We start from the raw sequence: 26,874 nt of genomic DNA, 5'->3' as shown, positions 1-26,874 counted from the left end.
TATTGGATCGTGCACATTGCGCCCTCTAACGGTACAGTAATTAGACCAGCGCACCTACTCAGTCGCACTAAGGGCGCTCTACAACAATAACTAAAATCACTATCGATCACTGACGTCTTGAGCCAAGACAACTTCTGCACTTGGTAGGCGTTGCCGTGTTAGGCAAATCACCCACTGCTGCCACCGAAGTCTTTATTTAGACTCGCACACCAGTCCCTCGTAATTGTGCTTGATCAATCCGAAGTCATGATAAAATAAATGTATCACTCAAGGTCAATTATTCTCCTTTGAAAATTTGTCAATAACTGATTCGTTACTGCTATCGCTAACAGTCTTCAAACTCAGTGAAGATAAAGCCACAATGTTCGCACCCTCAATAAGAAATAAAATGCAAAATAAAGACAAGAAATGCAAAATTAATGTGATGATAAAACAAATCAAATTATATTTGAGAACGCTACTGGGCTAGCGTTGTAGCTCAACCTGGCTGGACGAATATAGTGAGTAACGACTGTTTTTGAGTCTAGCAGACGATCAAGTGCGGCAAGGCAAGGGTCATTCATGGCATGTGGTCTCTAACTGCCTTGGATGTTTATAAACGTCATCTTGGACGATTATATAGTGTGGCCTCAGTCTCCAGGACTTGGCATTATCACTCACGAGAGGTGCGTGAATGGTGTCAATCGAACTCGTACAGAAGATTGCTGAACATCTGTACGATTGCAGACAACTACTAGAACTAGCTAGCTCTGCTCATAACACGCAATTTTACAGTTCATCTCGGTGTCTGCTACTTGCTAGGGTTCTCGGGTTAATCTAGCTGTGAGATTTCAACTCTCCGTGCACTAGTTACGCGACCCCTACTTGGCACTGAGACGTGCACCAGATGCTACACAGTACACACGTACACCGCACTCTCATACCACCATCATTCCACCACTAGCACTAGACGAAGTGCAAGCAGGTGTTTCACCATAAAGCTTGTCCTCCATGGTTGGACAAGTGAAGAAACTCCATTCCGGCGGCCTTATTTCTCTCTGCTTCAACGCAGCCAAGTGAATGTTTATCTACACTAGTGTAGATCCAGTTTGGAGTTCAGTTTGCGGCTCATTCTTGCCCTAGTCTAACTTCACGAGCACGACGAGCTAATCTGGGCTGAGTGACTTGTGTCGTACTCTAGTATTAGTGAAGTATATTCCAAGACACCGGAAGTATTCTCTTGTAAAGCCAAGGCTGTACACGTGGACATTTTGATATACTCAGCTCTTCATTCTGTACTTTGCTTCGTGACTGGCCCACTTCGAGTACCCCCACCTCTGCTCCTGCAATGGCTGCACGTCTTCTCAATTCCCACGCGGGACTAGTCTTAGGCCAGAGATCCCCGCAGTTCATCCACCTCACGCTTGTGATATTCTGCCTGTGTTTCACGATATCGACAAAACTTGCAGCCGCACAGACAAACATGACAAACATGACAACCGGTAGGTGCTGTTCATTTACAATTTTGCTCAAAACAAATTTGTTCAAAAATACGTATTTAATAATTCACGTTTACAATTACAATTCCTTGCCGATTTTGAGACAAGAATTCCCCTTTGGCCTTTTCACCATGTGTATAGATTGACATCTCAAGATTGATCGTTTGAGTAAACAAAAATTTTACAAAGTTCTTAAAGTCACAAAAGGAAGTACAAGTTCAACTACAAGTATAAATGCAAACCAGAACTCCATCCATGATCATATCCATCTATACATGTGGCGTAGACTGTTGTTAACTGTATTTCCATAAATGCACAAGACCTGACAGTGACAGTCAGTTGAGTTACACCTGAACCGTTCGGGCGCGTACGGCTTCATCTTACAATTTTACTAAAAATTTACGCCATGCTCATCCAATGGAATTAAGTACAATCATGGAGGAATAAAAAGTGTTTTTATTCCTCCATGGTACAATTGTACAATCAAAACATACATATCAGACTGCGTTGGAGACCGGAGTTTTGAATCCGTCACTTGCATTTCAACGTAGATTGTTTTTTTTTAATTTGCTGGCGAAGACTAAACAAATGGAACAGACCAAGTGTTGAAAACTACTTCAACTTAAACAATAATATACACATCGGTTTGTGGTTAAGAGTAAGATAAACATTCTAGAAACATATATGCATGTGGTTTTATCGCTTCTTGTGGCTCGAAACCAAAAGGTCTGGCTCATAAGCACATTTTTTTTATCTACAGAATGTAATCCCATTTCATGTAGCTTTTGAAATACAGCCGAGGCCCAGTTCGCTGATTGTAGGACTATTGAATTACGGAAACATCATCAGACTGTAGATTGGGTTCAGAAAATGGCATACCATGTCATGCCTCTTCAGTGGCAAACGCTAAAAATAAATCATCGAAGGAATTATCTTAAATGTTTTATGTCGGTCCATGGTCGGTCAATTGATGCAGGATCGTTCAAATTCCTGTCTGGAATCAGAGACGTTTACATGTACATGTAAAAGCTGTGGACCATCCTTGTGATCCGAATATTAAGTTCTGAAATAAAAAAAATAATACATGGTCCAAGTTTCCCTTCTCTTCGCAAGAATCCTCATGACACCAAATACGTGTGAGGAAAAGAGGATTTTAGTTTTATCTCGTATGGTTCCAATTACCGATTTGAGGATGTGAACGGAATACCTAGGTTCTGTTTGGTCTGACACCTTGCCACATGTGGGAAAATAACCAGAATCATTGTTGAAACCACAAGAAGGGGGCAATATTAGATCTAAGACAGGCACGCCCTGTTGTAAGTTTTCATCGTCGCCACATGATAAATTTGCTCATAATTGCCCAAACCCCCAAGGCTACTTTCAAACAAGCGTGTGTTGTGTGAATCTAGACAGAGGTGCGACCGCCAACCACAGCAGACCACACTCGCGATGACAGAGGAAAACTTTGTCGTCTAATTAGACTCTTAACCCCAAATAATTTAGGTGCATGCTTTAAATTATTGAGAAATATGTAATGTGTGCCGTGAATGTTTGTTTACGTTTTTATTGTACTAAGGTAAAAGGAATTTTTCCTGCGATCTTCGGTTTTTGTTGCTCACGAGTCGAGTATATTCCATTTCCAAATACATTCTTAAACTCCTCTGACTGAAAAAACAACATTGGCTTAAAAAATGGATGAAAAATAACTTTTACTAAATTCAATAACTACAACATTAACTCTTATACTAGTAGGACCTAAATAGAAAAATTTACGAATTTGGTTTATCATCTTCTTCTTTGTTTTTTTTTTATATATGATATAATCAGAATTTGTTTTGTAAGGGATGCATTGACGGTAACATACCTTATGTTTTGTCGTACGCGCAAGCATGTTGAAGAAATTCAATAATGTTCTCAGCCTAATGTATGAACACGATGTGGAATTACCGTGAAAATGTAATGAAAACAAAAACTACCGATTATCGCAAACAAATAAAAAGTTTTCTTGTACTGTAAAAACCCAACTTTTCACATTTTCCCCCCTGTAAAAACACATAGCGTGGCCTGGAATTAAGCTTTAAAAATAATTGTAAAACTCTGGTTATTTTCCTGTAGTACGGCAAGATCTCCATTCGGATTGGAATGTCACTGGTTTGCTAGGTGTCCCCCTACTAAACTGCTTGATTCCCCCCCACCCCACCCCTAAGCTTACCCACCCCCAATAACACCCACATGTCCATTGTCTTGGACTTCAGCCGTGAATATTGTCAGAAGATTGTTAGAGATTCAGCACAGCGGAAGATACGAAGACAGCACGCAATCCATAACCTTTTACCTTGTACCAAGAGTATTTTTACCCACAGTGGCACTTCTTGACCCCTTGGGTACACGGAAAGGTCAAACCAAAGGGAGTGGTCCGCATAGCTAGGTGAAAGGTCAAGTTCAAGCCGGCTGGAAGAAGACTATCCAAACAATTACCTCACGTAATAGTAGACATGTTGGGCCCTACCCAATTACTCACTCAATGTCACTGGGTGAATGGGCTGATCCTTGTGTGGTAATGGGAGGCCTCGGTTGTCAGAGAATGAAACAGACCAGCCGTGGTGTACATGTACAGCACATGTACATGCAAGGGCGGATTCAGAACACAATTTTTTGGGGGGCCCAAAAAAATTGTGGTCCCCAAAAAGTGCGTCCAAAAAAATTACGGCCCCGAATTTTTTTTGTGATTCTAGATGCTCTGTGGTGCGATCTGAGGCAATTTTTGGCCACTTTAACCAATGTTTTTTGAGGAAAAGATGGTGGTGTACTCACTGCCTGCCTGTATTGCGAAGTCACTAAAAAAAAAAAATTGGATTCTTTGGGGTTTTTTTTTTGGGGGGGGGGGGGCATGGCCCCCTTTGGCCCACCCGATCCGCCCTTGTGTACATGTACATGTACACTGCACATATACATGTACATGTACACTGCACATGTTTTTTTGTACAAACATGTAAACTGCACATGTTTCTTGTAGTACACACATGTAAACTGCATGATGTGCACTGCACATGTGCACTGCACATGTTCGCTGCTATTATGATATTGAGCAGGAACTTTGTGATGACGTTTTGTAACCTAAACATAGTGCCACAACGTAATTTCATTCAAGCATGATTTAATCCCATAATCACCAGAAGGCGGAAATAAAGAAGGTCAAAGTTGAATTTCAATTTCCATTTTTAGTGATATTTAAAACAAAAATTTGGACTCCAAGATCAAGATCATGTAGTTGTTTTCTAGTAAATTCCTGTACTGTAAAATGCTAGTCAAGTCACCGTGTGTTCTCGGTTGAGAGGTCACCGTATGCCACGCTTGACTGACCAAACACAACACCAATGTTTGTTGCTCAAATTGGACCGCAGGAATTCGACTCAAGAATCTAGAACCACCCACGAAATAAAGTCACGTAATTGAACCTGATGTTAAGTAAACGTTGAAAAAGCAAATTTGAGGAGTACCTAAAAGCTTAGGCCAAAAAAAAGTCTCGGTTTCTGGTATGCGCGCGCGTCGCCGTAGCCATGCGCGTCGGCAAAATGAAAAAGTTTTTTTTTCAATGAAAGATGATGTCTCAAAACCGCCAAACTCACTGGTTTGACTGGAATCCTGCTGCTGCACAATTTTAACGTGTTTTTAGATTGGGTTATGGTCGAGAATAAGCTTTATGTGTCCTCTCTGGACTCTCATATATTTGCACTAAGTTTAGTCGGGCACCATTTGCAGTCATCAGCCGACATTTGAAGCAAAAAAATCAGGTAAAAAAAAAAAAAAGCCGCGTCGCCGCACCACTTTTAGGGCAAGCTCCATACCAGAAACTGGAGACTTTTTTTGGGGGGGGGGGGCCTTACTTTCTCGGTTGCAAGAGGGTTGGCAACTCATTTCCTCGTTATTTTGATAAACTTTCAAAGCTAAAAAGGAACCAACATGAATATTTTTAATTAACAATCTTGAGGAGCCCATCTTCAAGTATGAAGTTATGAACTTATCGTTGCTTCTCCGGTGTACATTTTTAATGGCTTTAACTTTCAATAAATTTTCCTCCAAAATTTCTGGCTGCATGGAGGTATTCCGCTGATCCACACTTCGGATGTTTTGAAAGGTTAAACCTGAGAACTGTTCACTGCTTGCGTCCACACATCACTCCTTGTAAGGAACATTCAGTCATTCACACATTCCTCGCCCAATTACGCCGTTGGGGGTGCACAGCGTGTGATCCTTAAAAGCCAGACATGTTTTTTATTACGAGAAAAATGATATGATGACGTCGATGGAGCAAAGCACTTTTTTCCCTCTGTTGTGTCGGGCGAAATTTGCGATAAATTGGTTTTTGTGTAAGATGACACTGTGAGATTGAGATATTGAATGTGCAGAGCAAAGGTATGATGTTCATGATATCAGTGGAACTTTTGGCAGATAGGGCTACCCTAATGAAGATTTATAGTAAAGAGTTGGGTTGGAGTAGCGGGGAGTCGGATTGGCGCGCCATGGCGTAGCGGGACTTTCCTCGCCTTCCACCGCTGTGACCCGGGCACGAGTCCCGCATAGGACAACATGTGGATAGGGTTTTCAGTCCCTACCTGATTCCGTGGGTTATCCCCGGAATAGTTTTCCGTGGGGTTTTCCACCCACATCTAAAACTGTTATTTCTTCTCATTAATATTGTCTAGCTCTACGGGTTTCTTCAGCTGGCTTGCGAGCTGCAGTGCTAGGGCGCAAACAATTACCAGAAATAAATAAATAAACAAAGAGTCACCTCTAATCTTTAAGATTATTCTCGGCCCCGCCTACATTTTTATTGTCCGGACCATTCCCTTCATGTTTTTTTTTTATGTATTATCAAAACTCGAGGAAAGACTCGTGAAAACATGTGTTACGATTGAATGGATATTCATTTCATAAAGCCTAATCTTGTAGCTATGATGAAAACAATAATGCTCAAAATTTAAGCCAATTTTACGTTGTTGCGTGTTGTCTGAGAACGATCGTGTTAGCGCGTGCACATGTGCGCATGCGCTTTCATTGTCCAGTTTCCCTCAATCTTTTTGCACAGCATGCTATGGACTACTGCTGCGCGTGTAGTACGACTACGTGCCTTTGCCGACTCATCGTTCGAACTTGGCATAACCACGGACCATTTGCATAACTAACCTCGTGTTTGTATTATCAATGAACTGTCATGACCGATTGCGACTTAATCTACCTCTAACAGTGAAATTGTGAAATTCAATTTTTGTATTCAATATGAAACAATATGTATCTTTTCCTCCGCGAAATGTTACAGGGAATGTACAACATTTGCTTGTGCTGTAATTTTCAGAAATATATGGATTTGGAGGATTTAAAGCATTATTGTTACACTGACTTGTTTCACGTTTTGGGTTCGTAGATGCTGGAAAAACCAAGAAAACCAATCTTGTTCTTGTAGTTTGGTTCCCTGACCCCTTTTAAGATGAAATGGAGCAGTTGAGAGACGTTGGGGAATTATAAGGTCAGAGAATAAGTCTAACTGACTTGTACCCCTTCACAAATATGTACTCAATTGCAAAGTGGAATGACTAAATATGAAAAATCAGGAGCAGTTTTTGAAAAAGCCAGTTTTCTCCAACGCTGGTCGGCCGACTAGCATTGGAAATTGATACAGAAATTCCGCTTCATTAAAAAATGTCAGCACACGAGCCATGATTGTGCGGGATACTTTAGACTGTCATGTTCTAACAGTCCGTAAAGAATTTTGTGATCATTTGATCATTTTGTTTTTTGATGTTTGCAAATGTTGTATCTTCCCTTTAAGTCAATAATATGCTTCGAACACGCTGTAGAAAACTTGAAATAGAAACGGGGGGGGGGGTGGTTTGGTTGAAATAAATTATAACGAGGGGTTGCAATTGATTCTTATTCAAGAATCAGTAATCACCGCTTTTACAGTAATTAATTTGTCCTCGATTTGACCTACATTTGGCCTAAATACAACAAACTCGGAAATGATATTTATCTGGCGTACCGCGTACAGTATTGTAGTACAGATACCATGCGGCTTGTGCTTGAACCTTGGCCGTAGATTGAAGCAAATCACGGTCGGTGTCCAGCAATCTGCGCACGGTAGACGACATGGGGCCAGAAATGCGTCTCTGCGGTTTGCTTTATAAGTTGGCTTATAAAAATACAAGCTGATTTACCCGATCATAGATCGGGTATATAGGGCGTAGTGTTGGGGATGAAAATGTGGGCAGTTAAATGTAAATGGGGGATCATTGAGGAGACATGCAGTTATAGAAAAGCAATTTTTTGGTGGTGTGATCTGAGGCAATTTCTGACCACTAAAACCAATTTGAGCAAAAGATCATCTTTTAAACATCATTTTCGAGCTTGGGGTAATTGAATCAGCTACACGGTATTCTGAGCAATAGAATTTTTGTAGTAGGCTACAATTTTTATTCGGGGAAGAAAAAGTGGGGGCGGGGGGATCAAACAATGTCCCCGCTTTAAAATGTGGGGGGGGGGTCCCCTTGTTCCCCACCGCTTTACGCACATGATAATTATGTACCCTGATAACTGTCTGTAAATGTTCCCGTTGGTCTGTTAAATTGGCATTTTGTGAGGCAGTCGCCGCATTGCCGGGAGAACGTAGTGAAAAGGTTACCATAGTACACAGGCGAAGGCTGATTGTACAGTTTTGACACGATAATGTATCAAATGTATCATCATAATGTAATCAAACGTGAAGTTGTCATTTGCAATGAAAATGTTGAGTGTTACCATAAAATTACAAACGGTGTGAATGATGGAGGAAGGTCATAATTAAGTTTCAGTATTGGACTCTTCAACAAACGTAAACTTGAACTTCTTACAATTTGCGAGACCGTCTGCGAGGAAAAAGTCAATTCAACTTTTAGTTGGTCAACCATCTATATGTTTAAATCGGCCTCCGAGAAATGTTCGCTCCTGAAAGGTTCCGAGACCGCGGTCTCCCGCGACGCCAAAATGGCTCCACGTCCATAGAAAAAAACGGAGAATTTCTTCCGCCAAATCAAGCACTTCAGGTCGTCCTAATTTTTCCGTACGGACCGGCGATCCGTTTTGTCGATTTTGTGTGTGACTGCGTTCAAGATCACAATATTTGAAGCAATGCATCGACCCTTCGTTGATCCCAAACAGGCCCCCGAAATTATAACGCGACACTGACTGTGACGTGGCGGGCCGGGCAGCGAACTCACAACGCTCAGCCTTGGTGGAAGCATAGAGCTAGTGAAAGCATGGAGCTGTAAACACATTATGGAAGCAACAGCACTCTATCACGCGACGTCACATGCTTGTGCTTCAGATAGCGAGCACCGTAGACTCAACCTCGTTTCCAGGGTGTGGAGCAGGCTGCAGTACGCGTTGCCAGTGACGGTTTTACGCATAGCCGGGAAGTACCACGCAGTGTAGACTTTCGATTGGGTCAGACCGCGCTAGGCATACTAATGTGTAGTCCTTCTGAGTATTCGTTGCACTCGGCACAGGGGCGGCAAGCGAAGCATATGAAAGAATAGGGACACTTGGTGGCCACGCACCATGGACAAAAAATATTTTACCAAGGTCACCCCATACTAACGTTTGGCGAACACTTTTGCTAAACAGCCGAGTAGAACACGTAAACGCAACCCCTACGTTGACCTCGCTGACCTCGCACAGTCTAGACACGCAGAAAAAGCCAGCACGGGGGGCGACCAGGCAGTCAACGTGAAAGCGCACACGACGGCAAATTCCTGCGCAAAAAGCAGTCACGAAAAATCGACGAAACGGATCGCCGGTCCGTACGGGAAAATTAGGACGACCCGAAGTGTCCGACCCGGCGGAAGACACCCTCCGCATTTTTCCACGGACGTGGAGCGATTTTGGCGCCGCGTGAGCCCGCGGTCTCGGATCCTTTCATGAGCAAACATCGTCTCGGGGGCGAGTAAACTTCTCTCTTATATATATAGATAAAGACCAACAGTTGTATTTGGTCAGCATGTTGCATGGACAATTTTGGGAGGGAAAGTTGGACGGCTGCCATGACATTTTTTTGGTGGTTGCACGCAGAAGGTTATGATTAATTTTTCCCACGTGATTATTTTACAAAATAAATTGGTGTCATATTTTGACCAAACTCCCCCAAATCTTCTCAAATGAGGCGGGTTGTGACGAGACGAGTTGTGACCTGTACCTGTAAGTGTTACCATGTTTTGACATCTTTTGACGTCTAGATGCGTTCACTTTACATGGTATTACATGTATGCAAATAACCAAAACCAACAATTTACAAAAGGTTATATAATAAGTGAAAGTGCTTTTCCATTCAGAGGTTAGATGTCAGAGGTCATGAAAACCAAGGTCTAGTAGACTTGATAACAAGTCTGAATTGTGGCTTTTACAATGAGATGGTCGAAAAATTATCCAAATTAAGAGTCGGGAATCAATAACTTCATGACCGCTTCGTGGGCGTGGTTTACGACTGAGGGAGGGTGGGGAGAAGAAGGGTCAATAACATCGTATTTTCTTGATTTTTTCCCCCCACATCTATTTTGTTTAGAAGCTTCCTCGGATCTTGCGACTGAGATAGTGACTGAGATTGTCACTGAGTTGGAGGAAGAAGAGACGACGACCGTGCCGAGTACAACTGCCGATGACACTGAGGAATTCACTGATGGAGAAACCACGCCAGAACTCCTAACCGGTGAATTGACCCTCCTGAGTCCTACACTGTGCCAAAAAGTGCAACATTCAGAAAACAAATAATTAAAACTGTTTAATGTTTTTGTTCTTTAATAATTTTATATTTCATTAAAGCCACCCTATTTCTCAATCCACTACCTTTTACCCCATTCAGTGTGGGTCCTTAGATCTAGAAATACAATCAATTAAGTGAAAGGGTGTAAAGTTTAACTCCAGGCACTCTCACGCAGGCCTACCTTACTTATTTATATGTGGACATTCCTTTGGTTTTTTTGCACAAGGAAAACCGGAAGAAACAAACTATTTTACTCACACTTTGAAAACTCTCTCAACCCAATTTTTTCTTTGATTCCCTTGAGTGTTTCTCTTCATTTTGCGACGGATAAACCTAACCCCAAAATGCTTCTAAACTTGTTTTCCAGAGAGGGGGAACCTTATGTGGACCTGGCTCAGTCCACATAACGTTCACACAACCTGCGTTATGTGGACCTGTGTTGTTGTTAGATCCACACAAAGATGGTAAAGTTGGTACACCTGGACATGCTGAATCTGGGTTTATACATTGACTAGGTATTGAAGTTGGTGACATCACAGGTGAGAGTGGCCCAAGTAAAATGTACACCCTTTCACTTCATTGATTGTATTTCTGGATATAGGGACCCAAATAGAATTGAAGAACAAAAATATCAAACAGTTTTAATTATTTGTTTTCTGAATGTTGCACTTTTCTGTATACTGATTATATTTACAAACACTCATGGGCGTCGCCAGGATTTTTTCTAGAGGCGGGGGGGGGGGGGGGCAAAACATATTTTTGCCAAAAAATGCCTGTATTTCTCACAACATTCTCGATATATCAGTTTTAGAGGGGGCAGGGACATTTTGCCCCCCCCCTCCCCCCCCCACCCATTAAATTTACACCACTATGACTTCACGCCTCTTTTTCTTTTTTCCCCTTTTTTTCTCTATTTTTTTTCTTCCTTTTTTTTTTTTTTTTTTTTTGGCTTTTCCGGGGGGGGGGGCAAGTGCCCCCCCTTGCCCCCTCCCCTCGCGACGCCCATGCAAACACTTTGTCTGTAGTTTAATATATCCACGTTATGGTACCTCAAGCTATACCAAACTATTGCTTTTCACATTGGTCGGCATGGACATGAACCCTTAACAGTTATTCTTTGTTGAAACAATTGGCTAACATCTTTCTGTGAGGTTTGAAGTTACACAAATCTTTGCGGTATACCACGCTCCACTCAGGGATCAACTATTACATTCAAGCAAATTACAACAAGAGAAACAACTCGCTTCCAATTACTGTGTAAACATTGATATGGGAACGCCAAAACCCCAACGGGACTTGCGCACTTTGCGCTGAGTGGGTGTTTCATGACCCAGGGGGATCAATTAAAATTCGGTACAGTTACTATAGCAACCGTGTCGTATGAACTAATACTCGGGCAACCTTTATGGTACTTTTGGAGTATTTTTCTGTCTTTATTGTGGACTCTTGTAGGGAGAATATAAAGTGAGATTCGTGAGTTGATACGATTGCATTGAGATCAGATTGTAAAATTCAGCATTTCAGCAAGATTTGGTGTATATGTACTGGTTAGGATAACAAGAAGTTGTGATCCCTTTAAAAAGGTCACCATTTTTGTCGCTTGTGATTGCCATGTAATTCAATCGGTCTTTGTTTTTCAATTCCTGAGCTTCGTCTTTGCAAACATTCTTGTTTCCACTATCCAAGCTTTCAAAACTGTTTGGCGATTCTTAGAACTAAATGGTGTTTCGTCTATTTCGGATTTTTTTTAAATTATCTTGTTATAATTTAGATTGGCTCTGATCTGAAGTGTATTTGAAAGGGAAAAAACCTTAAAGGGAAGATACAACATTTGCAAACATCAAAAAATGAAATGATCACGAAATACCTACTGAAATGTTAGGGACTGAAGGTCTAAAGCATCCTTTAAAATCGTGGCTCCTGGTGTGCTGACATTTTCAAGAAAAACTGCATTTTTCCAACGCTGGTCGGCCGACTAGCGTTGGAAAAAAACTGACTTTTATAAAAACTCTTCCTAAATTTTCGTATATAGTTATTCTGACTTTTCTTTGCAATTGATTACACACCTGTGACGTGAAGGGGTACAAGCCTGCTAAACTGATTCTCTGACCTTACAATTCCCAACGTGTATTAAGTGCTCCGTTTCCTCTGAAGTGGGGTCAGTGTACCAGACAACATGATAGGTTTTCTTGGATTTTTCAGCATCTACAAGCCCAAAACGTGAAACAAGTCAGTTTAACAATATTTTCTATAACATACTTATCCTCCAAAGCCATTTATTTCTGAAAATTGCAGCAAAAGCAATGTTGTACATTCCCTTTAAGCCTATATCAACGGAGGCTGAAGAATGTCGCTGGTGTATCTTTTGGTTGTCAAATGGTTTTAAGTTTCAAATGAAATATGATTTATATCTAGATCCTCCTGGGCAGAAGTTGGTTATGCGCTTCACTATCAGTAACAGAAACTACAGTGATATCGAGAACCCGGACGAAAGAGAGGAACTAGAGAGTTTGCTGGTTGAAGAGGTAGGGATATAGACTTGGACCTTTTCCACTATCAATGTCGTTGTCATGGTTGTTGTTCCTGCCTTTATCTTTGACCTCTGACCTTCGACAATGTTGAGTGTTGTAGACATAATTATTTTGGAATTGTGTCTTGACGGATTAGGGATGGGCTGTGAATGTAAGGATTCATCTTGGTATGGAGTTCGTTTAAAGTGCCATGCAATGTAATTTTTTTATGCACCTTTGTGTCCCATTTAACATTATTTTCAATTTTAGTTTTGCCATTTTCAACGATATTTTGGTGCTTTTTTTGTTTTTTACGCTAATGCAAATTTCCATGTTTATGAGCAAAAGTGTGGTGTCATTTCAGGCAGAAACCTCAATGTTACAGTTATTTCAGCACCAAAAGTTGCCAGAATTTTGGGTCATTTTGCTGTTGTAAATTTATTTTATTTTCTGATTCGTTGTAATGTCAGTGCATGGCAATTAGCCAATGAGCAAACTTTTCTGACAAATGTTTTCAATGAACAAATTTCGGGTTCACAATTTGAACAGAAAACCCCTTAACTGAACAATTTCCTCCAGAAATGACATCACAGCAACAGCGCCCTCAGTTGTCCGGAAAAGCATTGACAATTTTTTGATGTTTAAAGAAGTGCACTTTTCAATAAAATTAACCAAAAGGGAATGTCAAATAGTTTTTAGTACATTTAGGAGGAATGGAAAGTTGCACTAAATGTGTTCCTAAGAAAACCTCATCTCATGGCCCCTTTTCAATTTCATGTAAGTGCAGTTTAAATAGCGATATTCAGGAAAACTGGACGTTTTTTCCATGTAGTTAGGATTAGGATTCACTGTAACTCGAGTTAGGATTAGGGTGCAGTTAGAGTGATCAAGTAAAAACTAATCAAATAAATCCGACATTTGTAAGAGTCTCAACATGACGTTATAGTACTCGGTATTGACTCTGTTCCAACGTCATTTCATTTTTTTTTCAAGATATCGTAATAGGCCATATCGGCCCGTTTCTATTGGAATGTGCCAGGATGTTTGCTTGAAAACAATTGATGTTTGCAGAGGCCGTCCAATAAGTCAGTAGAATGCTGGTTTATGAGCACTAGGTTGTAGAATGATCAGGATGCACGGAATCTTATTACCCTCTTTAAACTGACATGACTGTTACGACTTTACAGTTACAGCCCAACCTACATTTTAACCCATGTTGAAAAGCTTTGACGTGTAATTAGCAAACGGAGTCCTGCCAACATGTTGAGAAGAATTTTTTACTGTTTGTGTGTGTTGTCGGCTGGGTGGACTGGTTTTGTAGACTGCGTGTTTGAATGTTTATGTCTCCATTCTCCAAACGAATAGGATAACAAAATGACATTAAAGTAGTCTGCTACTGTGAAATGTTGAAGGCCTGTATTAAGTTGTAAAAGTGATGTTAGTAAATTGAGAGGGCTTGGTGTTATTTGATTTTCACTTCCGTGTCGTCAGAAAAGGTTCACATTGATCGCTCACGTCATGGTTTGCTTTTTCCGTGTTGGAGTTGGTGATACACACACCCTAATAATACGTTCCAATCCTGACAGCGTGCCAGCTCAGACACCATGAAAAGCCGAATGCTGTTTCTTTGATTCTGTGAATCAACTTGCGACGTGGCGTCTCTGATACTTAGCTAAGGGAGAGGATCTAACATATATTACATGCATACCTTTTTCTTGTATTTTTTTTTGGGGGGGGGTGTTGAGCAACCCAGTTCGGCCTCTGAACTCATCAAACCAAACTTTCCTTGAGAACTTCTATCTGATTCAGTTACCATCGTCGAAACACCCATAAACCGAAGTGTGTGTACATGAAGTGGTAACACATAAGTAGAATGAAACATGACTTGTCATGGCCCAAAGATTTATGTGTATTATTTTCACCTATTTACTGCTTTGGTCGGTCTGGTTTTGCCCTTTGGAAAGCTCATTCGAAATAATCTTTGTACGGAGTGTGCCAAACAAAGTGCAACATTCAGAAAACAAACAATTATAACTGTTTAATATTTTTTTCTTCGATGAAATTAGATTTTACATTAAAGCCTGACTATTTCTCAATCCACTCATTTTTACCTCATTCCGTTTGGGTCCCTACAATCCCGGCCAAAATGGTTGGGACACTTGGAAATAACCTTAGCCTCCAACGGTCACCAACTCCCCCGCTCCCCCGGTCAATGTTGTGTTCTCCAGCGGATGGAGCACACACCGCGTAATGAGAAACAACATTGAGCGGGGGCTGGGGGGTTGGGGGCCCAGCGAGATTTGGCCAGGATTGTAGATGCAGAAATACAATCAATAATTATTAAGTGAATGGGTGTACATTTTACTTGGGCCACTCTCACCTGGACATGCTGAATCTGGGTTAAGCATTAATAGGCATTGAAGTTGGTGACATCACAGGTCAGAGTGGCCCGAGTAAAATGTACACCCTTTCACTTATTTGATTGTATTTCTGGATCTAGGGACCAAAATGGAATGGGGTAAAAAGGAGGGGATTGAGAAATAGTCAAGCTTTAATTTAGTATATAATTTCATAGAAGAAAAAAACATTAAAAAGTGTTAATTATTTGTTTTCTGAATGTTGCCCTTTTTGGCACACTCTGCAGTTACTGATCAAAACTGTAATGAAACAAGCGATGATTTACTTTCTCGGTAACGTATGCTTTATTTATTTACTGTCATTTTTATACAGGGTGGCTTTATCAGTTTTAAAAAAAGTGCTATCCATTATGGGGCCCTGGTTCATATTACATATATAATAATTAAAAAACAGTATAAAAAATTGAATTAAAACAAAACAAATCAAGAAACATAGATATTATTAACAATACAAAGATTAACAATCAAATTAAATGAGACACATAGAAGAACAAATATGTACTATGAAATACCTTTTAGAATGTTGTCGTGTTCGTTACAGTTTCCAAATACGTCGATTATGCCTTCAAGACGAGTCTCACAGGAGAAGAAATGTTAAGTTTTCCCAACGGAAAAAGAGCAGCAGCTCTATGGCGGATTCAGAGAAGGCACTTAGCTGTATCGGACGTTTATTGTCCAAGTTCGCGACAATAAATTATGCATGTACATCGTTCTTGCTCCAGGGATTTCAGATATGCTTAATTCGAACGATTTCCAAATTTATGAACCCTTATGGAGGTTCTTTAACTTATTGGACAAGCGTGTCGATCAAATGTGATAGAGTATCATTTAGCACTAAAGTTTGTGTAAGAAACGATTGTTTTATTGTGTCACTTTTTATTTGTCCGCATTTTGCAGCTTGAAGAGTTATACTCCAACAACAAAAAGTTCAGATCTGTTACCGTGTTGGAATTCCGGTGAGTCAAAAAAAAATCATTTTCTTCCTGATCATGATATGAGAGCCTATGATTCAGATTTGTTGTGATGTTTGTTTCAGTTGTTGAAAATTGTTTCTTGGTTGAACTTTTTTAAAAATGCCTTTTTTTTTATTTACTCTTTCCTGCTTTTAGAAACGGAAGCATCATTGTGGACGTTGAACTTGAATTTACAGACGCCCTCAACGTCCAAGAGCGCGCACAAGTGTTCACAGCGCTCTACGAGAAAGTTGTCCTTAATGGAACGTTGGGGGCGCTTGAGGTGCAGGACTTGAAACACGTGAAGGACGATGGTTCGTATGACGGGCTCTGCATGAACCTGTCAATATAGCTTCATATAATAATGTTAATATAATACAATAATATCAAAGTAGTATTAGTATTGTAATAATCTGTCAATAAAGGTATATTATAACGCGTTGCAAATATTAGGGGTCAAAGGTGAATCCCTAGCCCTTTTCCATGACGGCCGTTCCGGTCTTGGCCAAAATTCACAGCTCTATTCAAAGAATATTCACCCTCAATAACAGAAAATTCCGCTATCGGCTATCGTATTTCAATGGTTAGCAAGACTTTTAGCTTGCTAACTGAGTTAGCAAAGAATTCTTGCAATCCCATTGTGATCGGAGGCATGAAAGTGGGCACTAAAGTGGATATTTAAAAACATGTAATAATCCCTAGAATTCTAAAACAATCTTTGGCGATTTCAGGCAAGATTGAGGAGCTGAACGATGCGTGCGACATCCGCCCTTGTCTTCAGACTGAGATGAAATGCGTTGCCAATGGAACCAAGTGCACAGCAAGTTGTAGCGACAACAAAGGCTATTGTTTGAATAATTCCACCTGTCGGCCTAACAACGATTACATTGTCTGCAAGTGAGTTATCCAGACATACTGGAATTTGTATCCTTGTATGTGAGTCATTTCTTTGTTCTCGTGTACTAACATTTTAGAGATTGGAAGTGTAAATTCACAATTTAACCAGAATTAATTTCCTGGGCTGAAATTCGGACTTAATATCCCTTACATAAAATACTTCAATTTACGACATATCAACACATCTTGGAAATTACTAGTTTTTGAATAAAATCCCTATACCTATTTCGTGATAACCTTGTGGAGACGTATTCACCTATAGAAATTGCCCTGTGGGGACGTAGGCCTATACAATCTTATGTTCCCTGTTATGCACATGGTTCCACATGGTACCGTGTTCCAGATCGACTATTCGTACTTTGTTTATTAATTCGCTTGTACCCATCGCCCTTAAAGCAGGGCGCTGTAAGGGCTGATTTTTTGTCTGGATGCATGATGTAATTTATTGGAGCCCCCATTCGATAGAATTCGTCTGAGCAATAACACGGGTCAAGCCTTCCGCCTGCGCATGACACGTGTGCACCGAATGGACGTGCTTGTTGTTGAGGCAGTAACTCCCCACAATGCTTTGCGCGCTTGTGCTTCCTTCACAAAATTGAATGCAGGAGATAAGCCGTTCCCAGCGCCCTGTTGAGTGTGGCCTTTCGCCAAGTCCATCGTGGCTTAACTTGCCGATATTAGACAAAGAGGCGGAACCGCGAAGCGACTGGAGCGGGAGACCACACGCGCGAGTGGCGAAGCCACGAGGCCTTTTCCAACTTGTCAAGGATTTCTTATATTTTTCTTAATAATCCACGATGGCCTTGGCAAAAGGCTATGTTGAGGGCGGTCGGTACAGTAGCAGACTTACGAAGTTTCAGCAACCCTTTCCTATACAGTTTGACAAAATGTAAATGATCGATGAATGCGTTTGATTTTGTACGCGCTGGTTGCTGGTGCTCGGTGAGCTATAATATTATTTTTGTGCCCAAGTTTGGTGTTTACCACCCTCAGCGAGAATGCAGTCCTTTAAAGGGAGTTCTTTGGTTTGGTCTTATCCATTTCGTTTGGTTTTTACAGATGCAAGAAGGATTTTTTTGGCTATCGATGTGACAAGAAACCCTTGCCACCAAGTGGGGGGAGAGATGGTAGGTTTCAAATTCGGCTGTTTTTTTTATTTGACAATGAACATAGGCCTACTCAGTCAGTGCTTATGTCAGGCATGCAACTTTTCCTCCGATCAGCTGATTTCCTTTTTTTTCACTTCCAATGTGTGCCATTGAAAATAGAAAAACGCTGTACAAAGTCTGGGAAAGATTTGAATTTCCTCTTGTTGTGTGACTTCCCAGTTGCATGCCTGTTATGTAATTTTGTTTGGTTAACCACCTGCAAAAATTCAATAGTCGTTTGGATTACTTTGCAGATAACGCATACATAGGTATCATCGCAGCCGCCGGCATCGCTGTCCTCTTGCTGCTTGTAATGATCGTTGGGTGTGGCTACAGCAGATTAGTCAACAGGGGCAAGGAATCGGATACGTAAGTATAGGGTGTGATGAACGACCAGGATGGGCGTGGTGGGTTGGTGAACGCCCGTCATGGGCGTGGTTGGTGGGTGAACGCCCATCATGGGCGTGGTCGATAGGGTTAATGTTCATCGTGGGTGTGGTCGATGGGTTAATGCTCATCGAGGGCGTGGTCGATGGGTAAACACCCATCATGGGCGTGGTTACTGATCACTGCTATGAGCCCCTTCTGCGTTTTGGTTGACGGAGGGCTAGACTGTATAAAAGGTGGCCGCTGTTTAAACATTTTAACTACATGCATAATCTGTAATGAGTGTATTCTAATTCAGCATAATGCAGGTTTCCAAAATTAAAATCAGTTTTTTTAATACTTTTTTTTTAACTGGCGTTCAGCAGGTTCTTACGTAATAAACCTTATAGAAACCTGCATGCAATGACGTGCAGTGTCTCTTTTGCAGGCTTGCCTCGTTTTTAATCCAACATGGCGTATTCTGTGCAAGGAGCGCGTACGGACTTATCGTGTTACCCCAACCTCGTCCCCAGTGCTTACTTTATTTCCAACCTCGTTTCCAATAGTAAACCCTGGATAGGAAACTTTCTTCCTGTATCCTGATTCGATACCGCAATTGGCTAGTAATGGATTATTATCGTGTACTTGGTGCTATTACTCACAACGTGCAGTACGTGTTTTCGTAATCATTCGTCCACGAGAATACTAATTTCCTTTCCAATTTGCTAATATTAATATGAAATATGATACTGCATGTTGTCTTGATAAGATCGTAACAGTTTGATTTCAAAAATCGTGTTTTTGTAACTCACGCCGTGCTCGCGCTGCTACGAATTGACTCTGTTTTTTCCCCAGACACCGCATACAAAAACAAACGCTAATGTGCAACGCATATTCAGGCACCAGACTGTTCCTCATGACAGACATTTTCCTCCGAAAATCAATAGGGGGGGGGGGGGGGGGGGGGGATGCCATATTTTCAATGGGGAGCGCCAATAAAATCCTAAAATCATTCACACTATATTAACTACAAATGCACCCTTGTCACGACTATTTCTTTAGGGGGAGACCGTTCACATGTACATCCCCATCCTTCTTTTTGCTAATGCAATTTTTTTACGGAATTTATTTTTTTGGGGGTGGCTAGACAACATTTTGGGGGGGCTAAGGCCCCCAGCCCCCCCCCCCCCCCGAAGAACCGCGCCTGGGTGGGCGCGTACTGCTCGACACCCTGGGGACGAGGTTGTATCCCCCCCTCCTATATCTATGAAATGCTTTCCAATAGCAAATAAACTGCCAAATCAAACTTGCTAACAAATCAATTATACTGAGAACACAATGGTCACTTGCCAGTTTGCTTTGTGTAAGCAAAGAACGACCGTATAGATTTCAGTTTGTATATAGTCACAATAGTGGACCAGCGAAGCATTCAATCCCCGTCGTCCAGATAAAACAGGCACAGGATCACCTTGGTATATAACGTTGTGGAAGGACATTGTGTATCATTGGACTAGCCTTGAGTTGTCCCGTCTCTGCCATGTTGGACTGATGTTTATGGCGTTTACGGCGTAGCTCAAGAGAGCACAACACCAAGGCTTAAGGGTTTGCCGAACGAGCTCTGAAGATCGGTTAATGGTGTTTCAAGATCAGGGCCATCATGGTTTTCTTGTGGTAATGTTTATTATTTGGTCGTCTGTGGTTGTTTTAATGTCGAAACGTGACACTTTTATGAAAGCAACACTGGTTTAACCCAGACCTTGAGTGCTGAAAAACATGCAAAACGAATAGAAATCAGGCCAACTTTACTCACTCTTTAGCTGACAAAATTCCTCAGAAGGCCTATTTCACCAACCAAGTTGGGGAAAGTCTAAATTAGTCTCAAAGAGACTTTTTTTCAACACGGTGCACCATGAGACTGAGGAGGAAGTCAAGTGATATAGGCCATCAGCCTCGGTCGAAATTTTGGTAACCGGTATCAAGTAATGAGGGGGATAATCGTCATAGCGATTTTTGGCAAGGTAAACACCTCCAGAATTGGAAAATATGTTATAACATTGCAGCGGTGGCAGCTTTTTAGGTGTTATCACCCTTTTTTTCAAAATGTACATCAAAATGCTTGGGGCGGTATACCTTACGCATACGCACTATAATCATTTATGCCCTGATTTGATATTGACCAAACCCCCAAGCTGATGGCCTAATATCAATTTGAGGCCAAAGACTAGACTGGTATATGTCCAGCCATGGTCCAACTGTTTGAAAAGACTGACCTCTTCATTAGTCTGGTGGCTGACTATGGTGAAAGGTGTAGAAATACAGACCAGTACCAGACATGCCAGATGTTTCTTTTGGCTCAGTGGATTGATGCAGTACTGACGTTTTTTTGGACTGGTTGTTTCAGGAGCCAGTCTATTTTCTTGTATTGCATGTTTTCAATACCTTAAGTTGTGGAACTCTCATGCACGGTATTAATTGAGAGTCCTAAAGTTTTGGACTCTACAGTTTAAACTTGCATTATTTTGTTGAATCTAGTATTGGTCAGGAGAGAACAGTGTAGTCAGTCAGTAGTATCAAGTTTGCAAGTCTAGTAAGAAGCTGTTGTTGGATACACTGTGATGAAATATATTGGTAGTATACTGAAACTTAAAAAATCCGAAAGGATTTTTTTGGGGGTTTAAGTTAAAACAAATGGTTCCACTGGAAGTGGATGAATTTCTGTTCATAAAAATATTCACATAGTTCTAACCCACCAAACGATGTGGCTCTCGATATATTTGCAGTGTTATTTGTTTGTTACAGGGAATGGCAAATATAAAAGACTAAAAGACCAAATGTATCTTTATGTTTATGATCGGTAGATGGCAAGTTTGGGGCTATCGGCAATTATTTATCGGTCTACAGAGTTTTTATGAGGAAACACTTGCAGAGGATAAGACATGAATGTTTTTTTTTCTATTAAAACGAAACTACACTGGAATTGGCCTAAAGCATGACTGGTTTCAATTAACCTTGCTATTTGTTAGTGCTGAGTACAGAATGCTTGCAACATCAATGAAACTTTTAAATGAAAAGAAAAACCTTCAGGGGAAAGGTATAAACATTTGCCCCTATTGAAAGATCGAATGAAAAAAATCCTGGCAACCATAATCAACTTTGCCACCATCGTCATGTCCGAGGTTATTGCTTTCGGGTCAAAGCTTCCTTCATGGCGGAAATATCATATAGACATGTCATGCTTTTAGATACCTTGAGAGAAATATCGATTCTGCACTGCCTGAAGATTTAGAAAATACCTCCTCTTGATATTTTACATTGTTTGTGCTAGACTTTCGAAGCGCCGCGCTTAGCCGCTGGAACATATTTTTGCCCGGGAGTAGGGGGTGCTGCAGCATATTCCAGCATCCCAATCCAAATAGTTGGGGGTGCTGCAGCACCCACAGCAACCCCCGTTCCCACGGGCTTGCACGAGAACCAGACCGTGATGAGTTAAATTTGGTTATCTGCAAATATATGTAAAAAAAATCATTGAAAATTAACTTTTTATTTTTTTCCCAAATTAGGTCGAAGCTCTTCCAGGCCGATAATATGGTGGCTCTGGAGATGCTCGATGAACCCCCTCCCGTCGTGGGGGGCGTGGCTTGCCAGACCATCGAATCCTTCTTACTCACCAAGTACATGAAGCACGGTATCCCGCCCAAACCAGGTATGCTGGGTATTCTGTTGCCATGGCTATATGGGTGAAGAATGCAATAGATTACTTCCGGGTCGTGCCATAAGAAGGGAATTCTCACGAGTCTCGAAGCTTACCTGTGTTGTAACTAGGCCTAAGGTGTATTTTAGGACCAAAATTGTGATTTTAATATCAGAACTTCATTTGTAGAGCATTGTCCAGCATTGGCGAGCATTGTCGAGCAGACGCAGACATTAATAGTCTGGATGATCATGGAGGAATAGACTTTTCAGTTCCATGTGATATTTCACTGTTGCGCATTCGGGGTACCAGACCCAAACAGATATTACAAATTGACGATTTATGAGTAGTAGAAACATGTTGCCATCAATGTTGCCATTTCCACACAATAAAATGTTACAATGCCGTGTAAACATATTATACAGAGCAAAATGCAAGGAGTTATGTAATTGTGTATAATAATGTACATGGATCAATACTAGAACAAATTTACGACAACATTAGGTATAAGGTGAAGCGTCACGCTTTTGTACCCTAACCTATCGACATTTGGAGACAAATAGCTGCTGATCATGTTTAAGTCTTGTCTGATTCTTAATCATCTAGTTGATTTTTAAAAAAATGACTCTTGGTTTAATATTTCAGGTTTTCAGCACGAAATCATTCAGACAAACGAATCGTTCTTGCTGGACAAGGCGCAGCGAGAACGCGAGTCCAACAACGTTCCAACAATCATCACACCGAACGGTACCGGGGCCTCACCGCCTCCTGCCCCGGCACCCACCCCGGTGAGCTCCCCGGTACCTGAAGACCAGCCGAGCACGGAGCCAGAGCAGGGATTGAGCAACGAGGCTTTCGTAGAGGACGAAGGGGACATTGTGCCGACTGCGGAGGTAGTTGGGGATGAAGCCAAAACAGACATCGGAAAAAAGATCATAAAAGTCTGAAAACTGAGCTATGAAAACGACGCCGTGTAAACTCCGAATCCTGCAGAACAAAATGAGATTTGATATATTCGTTATCTTAAAGCAGCAAAAGCTTAGAGCCTACATTTTTATTTTGCGGTTTTGTATTATATGGGCCGACATTTTCGCCTGTGATAGGACAAATCAATTTCAATTGGTGAATTGATTAATTTGAACGAATTTAATTTGAGAAAGCAGAATGAATTGAATTTGAGAAAGTTGCACATGGCAGGCATGCAACCTTTCCTGGGATCAGCTGATTTCCTCTTTCTTTCTTTTTTTGCTTCCCATGTGTGCCATTAAAAATTGAAAAACACTGTAAAAAGTCTTTGAAAGATTTGAATTTCCTCTGTTTTTGGTGACTTCTCATGCAGTGGCATGCCTGAGACATGGACAACGAATCGTAGCGAAGTTGTATGTCTATTGAAAAAAAAAAGAATAATGCACTATGTTTCTAAATATTCAACTAAGTTGTAAATAGTTAATCACTGTTTTAACCCTTGTTCAATATACAATAAGCATCAAATGGGATTTTGGAATGTTTGCTTATATGGGAAGATGACAGTAGTACTCAATTGTACTGGCAGTGTTGTAGTACTCTTACTCGGTACTCGTACTCGACTCATTTTTTTTTGGAGTACCGGTACTCGCACTCGAAGTGACGGTGTTCGTACATGGTTAGCAAAGTACTCGTACTCGACATGTTGAAATTGTACTGATCATCAAAGTACTCGTACTCGAATAGCAGTACTGGGGGAATGGTATAGCTTGACTTACCACGGCTATATTTCATCGATACTTTCAGTTTGAAATGGTTGATTGACTTTATACGGAGAAATCGAAGTTTCCTGATTTTCCTCTGTGCACATCTGGACTACCACATTTAACAGCTATACCTGTGAGTGTATCTGTATATCGGTCTGACTGGCCTGGGCCAATTACGCACAATGAACCATTTGCCGGCCGTATGGCCGTATTCGGAAATGAAAGTACATTATGCTCATATAACTCGTACTCGGAATACAAGTACTCGTAGTCGAAAGTATACTCGTACTCAGAGACATGCCCTTATACTCGGTAACCTCAGTACTCGGCATTTCTCGGTACTCGGAAAAAGTAGTCGACTACAACACTGTGTACTGGTCGTCTCGTATTTAGCAGACATTGAAAGAACATCGTTAAAAAAAGATATTGCCTGCCGCGTTTATTATCAGAGCGCAGTACTTGGATTTATTGCTGCAGTAACTGGCTATAAATTGTTCAGATCAAATATCGAGGATAATAAACATCATGCCTGTTAGAACGAATCTCGATACGATCGAAGGTTTGCCTGATGTGAACAACCTTATCAATATTTGACATAAGACACACACAAAACAATCAGCTTGTCCAAATTGTAATGTGTTTTTCAATGTTTGTTTAGGAGAGAAAAGTATTTTTTTTTTAGACCAAATGGATTTTGTCTCATCAACAAAATGGATGGTTATTTCAGATATTGGCTGACGTGGAAACGAGGTTGAATTATCCCTCTGATGCTGAGGTATGAAAACCTCTTTAGAACAACTCTGAGTCTACACGTTTTAACCAACATCGTATTGCATTTACAGAGATTTTTAATTTTTGAATATTTTAGAATCAGAAGGCATAATATTGCTTTAAAGGATCGAATATTTAACCTTAAATGTATCAAAGCATTTCGTTCTGTTTTGTCATAGTGACATGTTACATTCATTCGCGCGAATTTCTTCGTGAAATGTTGTAATTTTCACATTTTGTTAAATTTTTTGTAAGCTTATCGGGTTTTTTTTTAATTCATATATAATTCATGGAGACTTTGTGAATTCCTTTTTTTTTTATCTATTCCAATTTCACTTTCGTCCAACGTATTTACTATTTCAGTGCAGATGTATTATTGCTTAGGCCTACACTCATAACATCAGCTGTAAATTGCACTTTTTGTACATGCATGTAAAAAAAATATCTACCGCATTGTACATAGTAAAGTTGTAGAACCGTATGCTCGTGTTTTCCTTTAAATATCCGCTTGATCTTAGATTAAAAAAACAACTCCTAAAATCATGATTTTCAATGATATTTAAATATTGTAGTGAACAATTTTCTATAAAAAAGGCTCACGAATTCGGACCACTATTACATTTCAAAATACTAGAAAGCACTCAGAGAGCGCAAACCTCCGCCCAAGGCTGAACAATTCCCCGCCATTATTGTCGGTACACCCAAAAGAAATACTCGCATAAATGGTGAAGAATCCTTAAACAATAAATCCTAGATCTTGACCAAGATCCGGATCCCTTCCAAAATCTAATCGATTTGTACTTGTACCAAGGACCACCCCTAACAATGTTTTCGTGCAAATCCGTCCATAACTTTTTGAGTTATCTTGTTAGCAGACAAACAAACCATCCAACCAACTAACCAACCAATAAAATCCGATGAAAACATAACCTCCTTGGCGGAGGTAATATACCTTATCATGCTGCCACCATTTCAGTCATGCTCCCTGTATCCAATTACAGTACTGAATGATAATGTTTTTTGTGCAAAAAAAAGGAACCAGACTATTTTCCTTCCAGCCTCGCTTTGGTTACGCTGATTTGAATGGGAAAAATCCCAATGGCTGCAACATGATAATGGTCTATGAAGATGTTTTGGGCCACCTAGAAGCATGTAGGCATCTATAAATTACTGTATAGTGTAAGCCTTGTATACGTCAATACAAGTATTAAGTCTAATTTGCTAAGATCTTTATGCACATTTGAATCATAAATATTATCACTTTATTACAAAGTTTTATGTTATAATACTGTATACGTATTTGTAGTTGTAATATGTCTGAGTTTTAAAAACAAATGTAGAAAATCTGCGACAGCTGGGTCAGAAAGGCCAACCTTCTCCCGATCCGATCATTATGTTATTGTTTTTTCTCACAGACTCTTTGGAGGAATTATTTGTTTATGAAAATCATAAATTGAACATTGTCACCAATTGAGGGCTCACTCCATACCTTCCTTTCGTCATAAACGTTTTAAAAGGTTATAAAAAGAAACCAGTGCCTGCAGAGATTTGATATCAAATCACTTTTGATGTAAATAAGGTTTCAATTGATATGCTTTCCATATAATGTCTTTGAAAAAAAAAGAAAAAAAAAGTGAGACAGCGATTTTTTACCCATATCATTTTTCAGAATTTTTGTAATTATAAATTTCTAATAGGCCGTATTCCAGCTGCTTTTTTTAATTGAGAAACAACTGATTTTGTCAATTGTACGTCATTTTTTATTTTTGTTGTTATGGTTTTCCTAGAATTCCAGCACATTTTTCTTTCTAATTTACCGTTTGATTAGTATGATTGTTTGTATGTAGACTTGTTTATAAATAGACGATTTTCACTCTGAATGTAACCTTATTTTGCTTAATTAATGTGTACAGCTCGTAATTTATTCACCAAAGAATCAAATCTAGTTCGAGTCTTACATTGCTTCAGTTGGAACAGATGCGTTCAGACCGTACCGGTTTATCCGCACAATATGTTTTCTTAATGTTCAAAAGTGCCTTATGGTTTGAAGCCGTTTGTATTCCGTCCATTTTTCTTAGATAGCGAGGAATGTGTTTAATAAAGAAATACTGTATACAAATTA

The 26,874-nt window shown here is 40.4% G+C and overlaps 1 protein-coding gene across 1 annotated transcript; it reads left to right on the top strand.

Annotated features, from left to right (window-relative positions):
• Positions 1-556: 556 nt before the first annotated feature.
• Positions 557-26,874, top strand: LOC119729790 (interphotoreceptor matrix proteoglycan 2-like). The gene is made up of 10 exons (XM_038202533.1): positions 557-1,481; positions 10,072-10,215; positions 12,685-12,794; positions 16,094-16,152; positions 16,306-16,463; positions 16,881-17,046; positions 18,106-18,173; positions 18,449-18,563; positions 22,121-22,263; positions 22,897-26,874. The coding sequence occupies exons 1-10, from the start codon at positions 1,328-1,330 to the stop codon at positions 23,196-23,198; spliced, it is 1,419 nt and encodes a 472-aa protein (XP_038058461.1). The 5' UTR covers positions 557-1,327; the 3' UTR covers positions 23,199-26,874.

Source organism: Patiria miniata, unplaced genomic scaffold (genome assembly GCF_015706575.1).
Source record: "Patiria miniata isolate m_02_andy unplaced genomic scaffold, ASM1570657v1 HiC_scaffold_21, whole genome shotgun sequence".
Lineage (NCBI taxonomy): Eukaryota > Metazoa > Echinodermata > Asteroidea > Valvatida > Asterinidae > Patiria > Patiria miniata.
Note: the sequence above shows the minus strand (reverse complement) of the source record. Positions and strands in the feature narration are given on the sequence as shown.